Genomic DNA, 14,367 nt, shown 5'->3' on the forward strand with positions numbered 1-14,367 from the left:
GCATAGCACGTTAATAGTGCTGCATTTTATAATGTTGAGAAAACGTCTGTCGGAGGAAGATGAGTGCTGAGGCAAGTGTAAGATATTATGGACAATTTTTATCGTGGAGCTATTTTCAGTGCTTACCTGGCTTCCTTGTTGTGAATAAAATAAAACGTCTTCTTTGTCATCAGAAATAGTCTGACAATATGAGCATGGAGACATCGCTTACTACAAATATATGTTGTAGGGTTTTCACAGACACTACATTTTTAACTGAAGCTCTGTGCAATAAAATGGAGATTTCATTTTTATCGTGCATTGAAAAGAGAAGCAAATCAGTGCATGGGCGTGTATCTGCATTGTAGCATTTCCAGCTTCCTTAACTGTAGGCAACCATGTAATGTGTAAGTCATTTCCTTTTTCATGCTTCTGTTTTTTTTTCTTTAGATGTAGGTCTGGGCTTCTCAATCTTTTTTGGCTTGAAGAGCCCCAGTTGCTTTAAGAAGGTGCTGAGGAACACTGAGCATTTGGCTTCTATCCCCTCCCGTGCTAAACAAGCATGCAAAAAAGAGCACGCAAACACACTGCGTCTAAAAAATGACTGGCTATGCAGTGAAAAATTCTTCTATGAGAAATTACAATCTCATTAGTCTCGAAATGAAATGGGTAAAAGGTGCTGTCCTAGCTAGCTGAGAAGATTAAGAAATGTGGGGGCAGAGGTTTGCATGGATTTAGGTTCTCGGGGAATCCAAAAAAGGTCCCAAGTGTAAGCGATCGTACGACGCAATTTCTCATCGGCGCCTACTCCCGTCGAGACGGCGGCAGTCGTCTCCTCAACTCAAGTGGCGTTCACGTGAATATGGCTCGGTGCGCCGTTCGGTGCAGAGTGCACACCGCATCGCCTGCCTCGAGTGGCGCTCACGTGAATCTGGCTCGGTGCGTTGGTCGGTCCGGAGTGCATACCGCATCGCCTTCCTATCCCCTTCCATTTCTTCCCGGCGCCATCAGGACGCCGTTAGGCTCGCTTGTTAGGCTTCAAATGTGAGCAATTCACACAAACCATTCTTTTAATGCAGTTTATTTACAATTTCTTGTCTTCAACAACACTTGATGCAGCAGGTGAAACACACTCCAAAATCAAACATACTGCACATCCGTGGTACACTGAGGCATGAAGCAGATAGTTTTGGCAGCGTCATGTCGTCATGGACACTTGCGCTTCCGAGTGATGAAAAATGGGACTCCTTTCATACTTGCATTTAGCTTATGTAAAATGCCCTACATGCTACTTGCTCCTCTGAGCAGAATGTTGTGTTGTCGTACTTGAATGCAAAGGCAATTTGAAGGACCAGCCATTTTTGCTTCCGTGGCTAAAACCTTGTTGCTTCGCAATTCAAATAGCATGTCCCATCTGCTGGCAGCAGCATCTTAGGACTGTGAATGTTGACTGCAGACACTTCATCGCTGATGAAGCCATTCTTTTTTGTAGCAGTGGATGTATCAGCTGTTGTTTCTTGAGCTACTTGTAGCGCTGACTCATCGGACTGTTGTCGAGCAAAGTTCACGAAAACCTGCAAAAAATTATCAATGGTATTAAAACAAGACTAGCTCCTGTTTCTGTGCAGTGATGCCTTTTGTTCAAACACAAGGTCGCGCAAGTTTCATACCATGATATAAGCTGCAATAAGCTGAGCGTAGTAAGCTGTGAATTGCGATTAGCTGAATATAAAACATTAAGAGGTTGAATTGTCTTAAAATTATTGTAATAAGGGGATTTTACTGTGTAAGCAATATGAGTGCCATTAGATGAAAATGCCAGCATGTGTCTGCGCTTAGCTCCCGACTGAAGCTTCTGCGAGAGGGAAAATCTGCATCATGTGTAGCGACACCCCCCCCCCCAAGAGAGCAACAAGTGTGGAGAGAGGGAAGGCGGTGCTGAAAGCGAATGTGCATCTTGGCTGATCCAATGCGGCGCACTAAGTAATGTGAAAAAATGGCATATAATCCAAAATCTAAAAGCATCAAAAAATCGTTTGCGAGCCATCAAGCCAACCAGACTAAAGTGCAACTTTCAGGCAATGGGATGCGGCAAAAGGGAAAAGCACCGAATGGAAAAGCATCATCTTAAAAATGCATTCTGTTTACGCAGTTCATTGCATCAGACCATCTGAGCGTCCGTCAATTTTTCTTCTAAAGAACAAAGGATTCACGAGCATGCTTCAGTTATGCATGGATTTTTGGTTAGTTTATCATGCAAGGTGCATTTGCTATGGGTTTTCCACAATACAGAAGGGAGACCTATACTGGATTGGTTCACTGTGTGTAATGTTAAAAATAGGCATTCATTATTGTTGAAGCTGGAATTTGCAAGGAAAACTAAATGTCCTGCAAACTTGCAGAAGTAGTTTCAAGGTTTCATTTTTACAAGGCAATAAAAAGCACTGGCGGGGCATTATCGACAAGTCTTGGAAGGGGTGGTTGGAGGGGGGGGGGTCCTATTTGAGGAGTGCATTTGTGGTACTTTCTGCGTAAAGAAAAAAGGGTTTCATATGGCTTTCTCATCGAAAGTCTCTCGCTTTGGAGGGACATTCATATACCCCTCCCTTCCTCCGCCACCTTCTTAAACTCGCTCCTGAAAGCAACGTTGCTCTAATTTATAGATGCAAAACTGTCTGGAGATCTCTTACCTGATCTAATGTAGTTTGAGACACTGAAAAGTCTAAGATGCCAAATTCACCGCTGTTTGTTTCTAGAAACTGGAACACTGAGGAAAGTGATGTTTGCTTCGAAGGCAAGCTGAACTCCACTATGTTGCAGTGGTGAGCCTGTATAAGGAACAAGGACAAAAGAAACAATAAACACTCAGTTGAGACTCTGACGTAAACTTCTCTTCATGGGCTCGGTAACATCATAGTAATTAAAAACAGATGTATTAGCCAGTAGCTTTGCTTGCGTGCCGATGCTAAAAAACACTTCAAACAAAGCAAATATGCAAAACAAGTGAAAAAGAAAACACTTGTTGGTTTGTCTTGTGTCTATCTCATTTGCTGAGTAAAACATTCAATTTTGAATTCTTGGGGAGGGGGGACCTGCATAGTACACATGGGGTCATACCTTGAGTGAGGCCGTGGGGAAATGAGTGATAAAAAATTTTATGGTTTGTTTCCAGTCCTGGGCCTTTTCAACCATACGTATCGTGACAGTAAATCCAGCTCCAAACCTGCACAGAGAAGGGACAAACATTGATTAATGTAGTGTGCTTGTCATCTAGTGTAGGCAGATGACGAGCGGTGCTTTACTAGAAAAGAATGGCATATATAACCCAATTATACTAGCTGTGCATAAGCATCGGTGCTATTTCTTATCATTGTCAATCTAGTCTGCTGCAGAACAATGGTCTTTCCCAAAGATCTCTAATTAGCCCAGTCTGCCAGCCACGATCGCTCCTTCTCCTCATCTCATTTTCCCACCTGAGTTTCTGCCCCCCAGCTACGTTTTCCTTCCATGGAATCCAATTTGTTGCCCTAACAGTCAATCAGTTACCTGCCCTTTGCATTTAAATGTGGCTGCTATTCTGTGTCATCATCATTATCATCAGTAGTAGCAGCAGCCTCACTATGTCCACTGCAGGACAAAGGTTTTTCCTACACCTCTCCCCACAAAACTCCTTATCTCATCTGCCCATCAAGCTTACTGACGCCCCCGCTATGCTTGCCTTCTCTTGGAATCCAGTCTGTTACCCTTTATGACCATTGGTTATCTTACCTTCACATTACATGCCCTGCCCAAGCCCATTTCTTCCTCTTTATTCCGACTAGAATGCCATTAACCCGCGTTTAATCCCTGACCTACTCTGTCCTCTTCACATCTCTTAATGTTACTACGCCCATCATTTTCCTTTCCATATCTCGCTGCGCTGTTCTCAATTTAAGTAGAATCCTTTTCATTAGCATCCGTGTTTGTGCCGCCTAGATGAGTATCGGTAAGGTACAACTGTTTATATCCTTTTCTTTCGAGGGATATTCGAGGAGGAATAGCATTCGAGAGATTGCATCTCCCTGCCTGAAACCCTCCCTTAGTGGAATTTTATTGCTTACTTTATGGAGGACTATGCTGGCTATGCAGCTGTTACAGATACTTTCAGTATTTTTAAATAAGGCTTATAAATGCCCTAATTCCTTAACGCCTGCATGACAACTGAATCAAATGGTTTCTTGTAATCTATGAAGGCTATATACAGGGATTGGATATATTTTGTGCATTTATTTTTTCGTATAGCTAGCCTGGCAGCTAGTGGTTAACGTTTTCATGCTCATGCAGATGAATCAGTGTACGTTTGCTTTTCGAGCACGGGCAGTATATTATGCATGATTTTTCTAGGCTTCTGAGAGAAAAGTTTAATGGGTGTTCACGTACTGTGACAAGAGTTTCAGCACCAGCTATATGTGTAAGGCAGATGTGGAAAAAAGAATGTGATAGGACAATCTTTCTGGGGTTCAGTTGTGAGTTTATCAGTTGTGGCATGACCAGCTGCTCATGTGACCTTGTGGCAACTAGTGACAACAACCATGAGATTTCAGAGGGGGGGGTGCCTGGTTATAATAGCTTATCAGCTTATGGTGTAAAAAAAAAGGCTACAACCTTACACAGTCTTTTTGTGGAGTCGGCCTACATACTCTCTAAAAATCTCCCATGTGGCACATTCTACTTTGTTCATTTATAGTGTGTTTATTACTTACTTATGTTTTAGGTACTGTGGGCTTCCTATGCAGCATAGTTGTCCATTCACCATGATTGCAAGCCTTGAGCAGAGCAGGTCACACTCGGCCATGCTGCAGAAATGATAAGAAGCAGACATCATATCAATCATGTGTCACATAGAAAAGCTGCGATATGCTGTAATGAAAAAATTATTGAAACTAAGCTTCATTATCCTGGACTCCGAGAATACTTCTCTGCGCTAGAATGGCTGTTTGGGCTAGTTAGTATGAATTTGTTTGAAAAGAAACCAATGCGCACATACAATACCAGAGATGAAATGCACGATGCAGCACTGAATTTCAGTGCTGTATTGTGCATCTTGTCCTTTGTACCACCTTTGTGGGCTAGTTTCTTTTAAATGAATACTTTTCTGTGTCATGCAAAGTGGGATGTCTCATGATGCTCAATTCTGTAAGAGCACTTTCTTGCTTTACTCTAATAATTCTTGTGATAAGGTATATCTGCCATGACGAGTAGCACTGAAGTTGCACTAACCATTTTAGAAATCAATACATAGGCATCTTTCCAACAGCTGCCTGCTATATTAATAATAAACTACTCACAAAGTCCATCATGTTGAACTAGTACTATTCTGTTCGCTTTGAACACTCATATCAAGCAAATGACTTTTGCAGGAAATGTTCACTTGCGCCAAACATGATTTGTAAGGCATGGCGAACACATATTGAGTGGGTCATTTAATTCCAGTAAAGATGAGACCAGATGGAGCCATCTAAATTCCTTGCCTGTGCGATGTCAGAAGGACGGAGCGTTTTTCTCGAATGGCTTCTGAGACATTGGACCAGACCAGTCTCCGGGTAACAGGGTCCATTCCACTTGTTGGCTCATCCTGGGGATGGAAGACAAGTGAAATGTAAAAATTAAAAATGAACTGTTTCTTTAATGCTGCTTAATGTTTGATGTAAGCAAACATTCAGCGCTCTGCATCCCAATGCATGTAATAAGCTCTGCCACCCCAAAGTGCAAAAGGGTATGTGAGCAAAGTATTGTGTAATTATGAAGCCTGTGGAAATAGTTATAGTAATTCACTTCCAATACACATACAATGCTTAGGTTTACTCTTCTGAAAACCTTGTGTCTCACACATGCAGCATATGTGTTTACAGAGTAACTCTATTTCCTGTCATGAGGTATCACCAGATTTAGAAAAGGAAAGTACAGTCACACATAGTCCATACTTTGTGGTTGTTGAAAAGGTATGTAAGTGTTAGTTTTACTGAGACTCCTTTAGCATCTCTCTGTTTGTTACTGATGTTTTGCATGAACCATGTTGGCATTTTTGAAGGAATACTAGGCATTTTTGGTGGTCGCAACATTTGCACGTGAAAGTTGCCTGTTGAACCATAGTGTAATCACAGATTGATAGATTTAAAATAATAATAGCACTAAGCATAGCTAAGCAAAATAAACAAGTTACACAAACTATAGATATGTTAATGAACTGTTACAGTAAATATGTTACATGAACTGACCAGGAGCACAATCTGTGGGTTTCCAAGCATAGCAATTGCCGTGCAGACTTTTCTTCGAGTGCCCCGGCTGAGTGTTCCCACTTTGTGATTGGCATGAACTGAAAGCTGGAACCTTGACAGGGCTTCTTCAACAACCTGCAAGTAAATTGTCAGCTTTGAGGAAACTGAATTGCACTCATAGTCGAAACAAAAAAGCAAATGGTTGAAGACTGCCTTCATAATTGCAATAAGTGTGTTTGAAAAAAAAGAGTTGAAAAGGCACCATAATAAAACCTGGCCTGGAAACTTCCGTACTTGTGAGCTCAACGTTTATCTTTGCTAAGATCATGTTGAAAGAACATGTGCTGTTTAGATGAAAAGTGATCTTATAGAGTTGTGTAGTGCTTACTAATTGCTATGTATATAATGAATACTGAGAGTGGTTAGTACCAATCACAATCGCTACTATATAGTACTAGTAAATCCAGACAGCACTGCATTAGTACTATCTGCACTGTAGTTATTGCCCAAAGAACAGCTAGTTTGGACAAAGTTTTTTATAGCTACTCTAGATACTGGTAATAAATTTTAGCTTGTTTTCTCACTGCTGTGCATTGCTGCTGGGTCATGCTGGCTGTGTCTTGATCTATTCGCCACTGCCTGGTGCAAACTGCATTATGCAAATGTGACTGAAGCCAAATAAATGCACAATAGTGCCAGCAGCATGTTCTCTTGATTAACTTTTTTTTTCTACAGTGATTTTTCTGGCTCGGTACTGATAACTTAAAGCTGGCAGTATTAAGTCTGAAGGCATGTTCTTATTTCAGCTGTAGTGTGGCACTGGCAAAATAGATTGAGTCTTGGCGCCTATTTAGAACGCCAGCCTTAGGCGAAAAAAGAGTGTTGCGAAGCAAAAGAGAAGATGACCTGGAAGTGATGAAGTCAATATTGTACGACTTTCGAAATTTGTAGTAATATGGCAATGCACTTTCTAGGTATTATAATGGTGTTTTCTATTGCGTTGCTCATAATACTACCTAGCATAAAACAGCTGACATTGTGGCTTTTGTTGTATTTTTTCACAGTGGCATGCATATGTTTTTAGCAATCGGTGTCATATATTGTTTTACTGTTTATAAGTCAAAGTGGTGATGTCTTTTTCTTGCAGCTTCATGGTACTCATGCACAGAGGGTTGAACAGCAAAATTTTCTCAGTGTAGTATTTGGTACAACACTACTCTTTTTTGAACTTAGTTGAAGTGTAAAATACTCAATAACAGCACATATACAGAACACAGATTTGTTGATGAGCTTTGCCTGCAGTTTGATTTTATTTATAACTTAAGGCCAGAGAATCATTGTAACCTGGAACAGAAAGAGACGCAGAACGAGCAATGTCTTACATTACTACCACTGTTGATCTACAGCTAGAAAAGGTGACTAAAGCAATAAAACAAGATAAAAGTCGTACTGCTTCTCATAAAATAGAGGCTATGTCACTGGAAAGTTTTCTTTTTTTTTTGTGCAAGCAGAGAAATGAAGCGTGAAACAATCACCTCTTTAATTTCACCCTTTGGAATCCCACGCATCATAGAGTAAATGACGAGGTGTTCCTTTGGAGACAGCAGGTCATCAAGTGCATCCGCCTGGGGGCAATAACCCACTAGCTGGGTACCCTTGGAGAACACCTTGTCTAACCTGCGAGCAGGAAGTCAAGCAAAGTATCCTGAGTTTAACACACATCTGACATGCACGCCAAATGCAGTGTGTTCATTGGGCGCAAGGAAAATCTACCTTGTATCTTGAACCAGGGTGGTGCCGCGTGTGGGCTGAAGCTGCCCAGTCAGGATACGGAACAGGGTTGTCTTTCCAGCTCCATTAACACCAAGAAGTCCAAAACACTGTGATGAAAAATTATAACAAATGTTTGTTCATGTGCTGCAGAAAGAAACCAGCAGAACTGGCCCAGAGCTACGCTTCTACAATTTGTTTATGTGCCATCAGAATGAGGGTTTATTATCGCAAATAAAAGCACAGATTTGAACTAGACGGAGTTAGTTATTAAAATAAAAGTGAGCACTATGAACGTCAGCCTTGCTGCATCACAGCAAAGCTACATAGCTTTTCCAAAAACTGTACACACTTGTGCTCAAATGAGCCATTCCTGTTTTCTTGTTAAATGTAGAATAACTGTGTACAGTTGCTACAGTACTACAGTTTATGACTATTGTTCTTTGGCAACAAAAGTTTTTTTTTTTTAAACTAAATTTGTGGAAAGATCATATGCAGTAATATGAATAGTAAGCAACATTCTCCGTGCTTCCACGGTCGTAACTGTATGGTATCACTGCACGTACCTCCCCTTTTGGAATGCCAAATGAGACGTTGTCCACAGCTCTGTGTTGTCCTTGGTAAATCTGTAACGGAAAGTCGCATTAGTTGGAAGGAGGTATTGACGCAAAGTTTAGAAAGGTCTGAAATGCCCCCAGTGCGAGGAAATGACTATGATAGTCGTGTCACACCCATTGATAGCTGACAGCTTGATGGTGCTATCTATACTGCCCACCACTGTGGCATGCCCCATGACAGAGGTGTAGCTTTGGCGTACAAAAATTTAGCAGTAATGCATAATAATATTAGCTGTCCATTCTTGTCACCTGGATCCCTTGTCATAGCCAGTGATATCTTAGAGTAATGCGTAATTAATACCTTTACAACGTCTAATACTCGGAGCACATCCTGCTTGCCAGTGTCTCCATTGGCCCGAATCCTTTCTGCTACCACGTCATTGTCCTCAGTAGCCCTAGCTTGCTTTGGATCCCTGAAATGAAATGGTCAAGTGCATTAGCAGAGATGAAAAAGCTGTCAAAAACAAAAAAAATTATAGTAACAGCCATTATAGCTTATTACTATTGCTCATGAATGTGTGATTGCCTGCCAAGAATAGCTGGCAGGTGATGGAATATTTCTGTATGCAAAGTTGTTATGTGCAATAACAGTACTGGAAATCAGTAATATGCTTGGAAAGATAAGTATGTCCATAGTTAAGAAACTGAACATTGTACAATAATCATCATCAACATTGTACAATATCAGGCTTAATCATGCATGTTGGGCACTGCTTCTACAAGGTCATAAATAAAAAAAAAATACATGCTGCTTGTTACTTTGCATTGCTTTGTTGTAGTCAGAGCCATACTTTTTAACTCGACTTGCTCAGCCATAAAAGAGTAAAAAAAAAAAAATAAAAAGGCAGAAGAAAAAAAGAGCTTGCCTGGGAGGTGATTGTGCTTTGATGTGAAACTCCAGGAAGAGGTTGACGCAGAAGAAGATGATGCCAACCAGGAACATAGCGTAAAAGTTATAATTAAGGACTTCATTGCTGAAAGGGTTCTCATAGGTGTCCTGGCCAAAGCGAGCATATATGTCAGCTTGAATGTGATTTTTGGCCAAGCTAACAAAGCCACCAATTAGGGCATACTGTGGAAAGATGAGTGCTGCATTTTGTAATCCTGTCATGAGTTGACGGTAACCCTGCAACAGGAAATAAGGGAGCATTAGAGACAAAATGATTTCTAAGCAGCAAACGTGCTAACGCAACATTTTCATCCCGAGGAATTCAGTTCTCTCACCCAAGAAAGTTGTGAGATCAGACTTGTACTGACACGATTTAAGCTCTCAGTGGTTCTGTAACGTCCTGCATAAAGTCTTTTGGTGACCATATTTCAGGAAAAAAAAGATATGAATGTACCTATACTTCAGATCTACAGTACTACACCTGCCTGTTTTGAGGGTCTGTGATTTGGAAATAAACTAGTGTTCAAACTTGTGTTAATAATTGTAATCATCATTTCCAGGCAGCTACTAAGCATGTATAAATACAAAGGAAGATATAAGTTTTCATGCAGAGAAAGAACTCTTCATGGAATAAACATTCAGTTTAATTTGGCTAATTGTTTTGATACTAATGTTATGAACATTCTTCTTCGCGACATTAAATGGTCAGCGTTATGACATATCGGCATGATGTCAAGTAAAGGCACTAGTTGAAACTGATCGATAAATTTCGCTGTCAAAGTTGGCAGCACTTTAAGCTGAAGATTTAGAGCTAACGATGTAGACACATTACATAATTATTCAGTATTACAAAGAGTTTATGCAGTGTTAGGTTCACCGTGGTTTTGTTCATATGTTTCAACAAGATGTGTTTTAAAATAAGTGGTGAGGAAAGGCTAACGGAATAGTGGAAGAAACAAATAAATGATGACCATAAGTTAGCTTGCCAGTTTGTGGTAATGCTTTTTTTATGCTAATGTTCAGTAATGTTAACCAAATTGGTTAGTATGGTAATGAGTTAAAACAGTTTGGTCAGTTGAGAAAATAATTGCCACAGTGGGACAAACCAAATAGCAGCACATTATGCTGTGTCATGTGTGGAATGGGAAAATTCTGTTTAGAAAGTGTTGAATTTTTTTTTTGCAGTGAAAGCTGTTATAGCTTTGATTTTTTCATATAACCCTGTATTCAACTGTACATTCTACAGCATCAGCCTTAAAGGTGCACTGAAGAGGAATCTGAACTTGTCTTTTTGCCGCGGGAACTCGATCTACACGTTCCGAGCTTTCTTAGAAGCTGCGATTTACTGCCCTGTGTGGTCGATTTCCCCAATTAAATCGAATTAACGTCCGGCTCCCGCCTTTTTTCTTTTAATTCTGCCTCGTACGGTGGGTGGAGTCGACCAACGCATGGAGCGCCTTTCACCCAGTCCCGTGGCGGCTTGCCGCTCTGCCATCGGCGGAATAATACCTAGTAGTCCGTAGTAGCAAATAGTCCACGCGTATTTTTTTTTCTTCGGGCTTATTTTGCGGCTATATTATCTACGAATGAAACTATTTATTCATGGAAACCTAAAAAACAAAATAAAGCGAAAGGAAAGCCTCCACAGGACTGGGTGAAAGGCACTCCACGCGTTGGTCGACTCCGTCCACCGTACGAGGCAGAATTTAAAAAAAAAGGCGGGAGCCGGACGTTAATTCGTTTTAATTGGGGAAATCGGCCACACAGGGCAATAAGTCACTGTTTCTAAGAATGCTAGGAACGTGTGGATCGAGTTCCCGCGGCAAAAAGACATGTTCAGAATCCTCTTCAGTGCACCTTTAAGATCTTGACTTCTTAGTGAATTAATTTAGTTTAACTTAATTAAATTTATTGGCCCCACTCGCTAACCGTGGCAAAGTGGAGGGAGGCCTCCTTTCAACGTTTAGAGAAGAGCATGTCTAGGCTTTCTGTTATCGCTGACGGTTCAGATTCCACGGCCAAATGCGGAGATAAATGGATAAACCAAAGCTGTAACAGTTTTCGTTGATTAATGTGCTAAGATGGTAAGCTTAGCTCTACAAATTTTTATGCAAGAGCCATTGCACAGGGGCTTGCACCGTGCAATTTTCACATGCATTTTGTGCATATCTGTGTGCAGAACATAATAATTTAGTTTACATTTTTCCCGCCTGCCATGCTTTCAGACAATAAGTGACTGCATACATTCAATTATGGCACAAAATTCATGGCATATAAATATTGTTTTTTCACGTTTCTAAGCCTGGGCAGCTTTTTAAAGGAATGAAGAAATATGCTACTATGTGGGACAGATAGAATCCACAGCAAAAACTCTGCTCTTTTACTCGTCTCATTCTCCCCGTTTTATTTGAGTATAAAAATTTAGTGTTAACTTATCCACAACAGGACTTACAGAGTTTATCTGAATCATGTTGAGCACTAGCATGACGATTGCTATGTTGAGTCCGATGAACAAGTTGACACAGTACAGCACCACAAAGGAGATGCTTGCTTCTTTGAACAGCCGTGAGAGGCAGTACATCATTGGTGTGGTGCCCCATCTGGAAGAGAACAGTGAAGGACAGCAGTGAAAATCAGGTTTGGTACCTTGTGGCTGAGCTGCTATAGTGGATAACTTAGACGGAGTTAACCAACATTGTGAAATTAAGCAAACAAGGGAAGGGGAATGAGGGGCTCGTTATAAATATGACAGAAGCCAACAGCCACAGAAACCAAGGGGCACAGGGGATTTTTTTATTTATTTATTTATTTATTTTGTGCTGTTGATCAATTTAGAATATTACTGAATATGTTATCGCTTAAAGCTAATTGATTAGAAAAGCAGAAAAAAAAACAACCACATGCCGCCGGTGGGATCTGAACCCACGACCTCCGAATTACGCGTCCGGTGCTCTACCTCTGAGCTATGGCGACGGCTGTCAAATCTTCTGCTTTCAGGGGTATTTATGTTTACAAGTAACCTAACCTTGAGAGTGTTCATCAGCTTTTCTAATCAATTAGCTTTAAGTGATAACATATTCAGTAATGTTCTAAATTGATCAACAGCACAAAATAAATAAATAAATAAATAAAAAATCCCCTGCGCCCCTTGGTTTCTGTGGCTGTTGGCTTCTGTAACATTGTGAAATGGTATTTGTAAACGTCTCTTTTAGCTTCTTTCACAATGTATCTCTATCCTTTATTGTTGTGCTCTGTAAATTATATAGTACGAAGAGAAAACCTACTTGTTAATCAAAACCAAATACTAATGCACTAATTTATGTTGCGATGCTTTACCAAAGTTATGCAACTAATTGTCACGTCTGAAATATGGATGAATATAGTAATATGGGCAATCTGATGGTCTAGTATATCCTCTGATGGTCTAGTATATCCTCTAATATATTCTAATATATACGATTACTTATATATTTCTAAGGCATCTTGTTCATGATATCGCACTAATAATTTATTACAACAGTATTATACCAATATGAAAACCTAAATTTACGTGAAATTTGCACACCAATCGAGTATGTTCTAGTCATGATTTCATATTCTTTATAATGATTGTAGCCCAAAGCAGATGCCTAGACGAACTTAAAATTTTTACTCTGAAAGGCAGATTGTCACGCACAGAAGGAAAATTTGATTGTCACTTAGTATCTTGTTTTCTCTTGATGGCAGCATTGTTTCATTTTTGTAGGGCATAATATCGATGACATACTCAGCGCACTGATGCTTACCCAAAGAGAACCATGAGCACGAGTACAGCAGGGAAGTTGAGCTTGCTGACATAGACCGGGAGGCCAAAAGCGATGATGATGACAGCAGAAAGTGCAACTGTTGCAAGCACGATGCCCATGTCCCAGATGAATGTGGTGGTCCAGTACAGGACTGTCCCCACTCCAGAGATACTTTGGACTTGTTTTTCATCACGTATGCGTTCATTCACGACATACACAATGACGCGCGATGGGATGAATGCCAAGCCCATGAGCACTACCATGGCGATGCCCAATTCAGATACGTGGCCAAGTCTGCAACAAGAAATGCATGAAATTAAAGCCTTAAGCTTGCAAATTTTTCTTTCAAAATTGGAAGAAGTGGTATGTAAGAACAAAAATATTTGCTATATAGATTTATTACTGTGCAGTAAATGCAAGTTCACCATGGTGCAATTTACATCTGAAATAACAATAAAGGTTGCCTTTCAGTTAGCTTTAATTTTCATACTCAATGAAGCAATACCAATTTTTCTATGGAGGTGAAGTTTGTCTCCTGTCATCAATCATTGGTTATATTTGGTGTGCAAGAAAGCAAAACTTGTAATGATAATGAGATACAGGCACGTATGGCATAGTAAAGTATGTGCTTGAACTGGCCGCTATTTGATTTCAGTGTCTGATGTGGCACTGAATTACAGCTGATATTTATTATATTGATTTTTTATACTAATACAGTATTGTAAACAACAGACTGTACAAAATGTAAACAAATTGCAGCAAAGCTCTGTTGTCAAGATTTTTTAGGCGCTTTGTAAGGCAAAGGGTTTTAGAGGACTCGCTGCACCGAGTGGAGTGCAGCAGTGTCACTGGAGTACTTTGCTTCACATTCAACACTTTGGCCTATTCTACGGAAGCCATTTTAGGGAAGCCATTTTAAAGTAAAGACTATCATTTCTGTGATCATGATTAAGGGTTGTGCTATCTTGTACCTTTAGAGGTTTTACTATTCTTAAAGGATCCCTTCAATAGCTGGCACGTGTTTAAACATATAGAAAATTCAGATACTGAAATTGTTCAGCCAGTGAGTT

The 14,367-nt window shown here is 40.3% G+C and overlaps 1 protein-coding gene across 3 annotated transcripts in view; it reads right to left on the reverse strand.

The window, feature by feature from the left end:
• Nucleotides 1-1,031: 1,031 nt before the first annotated feature.
• The window catches only part of LOC149342159 (uncharacterized), a 174,303-nt gene continuing 160,967 nt past the window's right edge, over nt 1,032-14,367 (reverse strand). For 2 of the 3 annotated variants that reach the window (XM_089544415.1, XM_089544414.1), the window contains exons 72-84: nt 13,298-13,591; nt 11,965-12,112; nt 9,490-9,749; nt 8,925-9,036; nt 8,573-8,632; nt 8,010-8,116; nt 7,772-7,913; nt 6,237-6,371; nt 5,490-5,593; nt 4,722-4,814; nt 3,097-3,202; nt 2,670-2,807; nt 1,032-1,553 (exon numbers count right to left, since the gene is read on the reverse strand). In XM_089544415.1, coding sequence (XP_089400541.1) covers nt 1,353-1,553; nt 2,670-2,807; nt 3,097-3,202; nt 4,722-4,814; nt 5,490-5,593; nt 6,237-6,371; nt 7,772-7,913; nt 8,010-8,116; nt 8,573-8,632; nt 8,925-9,036; nt 9,490-9,749; nt 11,965-12,112; nt 13,298-13,591 — 1,900 coding nt within the window. In that variant the 3' untranslated portion in view covers nt 1,032-1,352. Of the gene's footprint in view, nt 1,554-2,669; nt 2,808-3,096; nt 3,203-4,721; nt 4,815-5,489; nt 5,594-6,236; nt 6,372-7,771; nt 7,914-8,009; nt 8,117-8,572; nt 8,633-8,924; nt 9,037-9,489; nt 9,750-11,964; nt 12,113-13,297; nt 13,592-14,367 lie in introns of those variants that run through there. The other variant, XM_089544416.1, reaches the window with a different exon arrangement.

Source organism: Amblyomma mixtum, chromosome 5, assembly GCF_055824585.1.
Source record: "Amblyomma mixtum isolate Tamu chromosome 5, ASM5582458v1, whole genome shotgun sequence".
NCBI classification, from domain to species: domain Eukaryota; kingdom Metazoa; phylum Arthropoda; class Arachnida; order Ixodida; family Ixodidae; genus Amblyomma; species Amblyomma mixtum.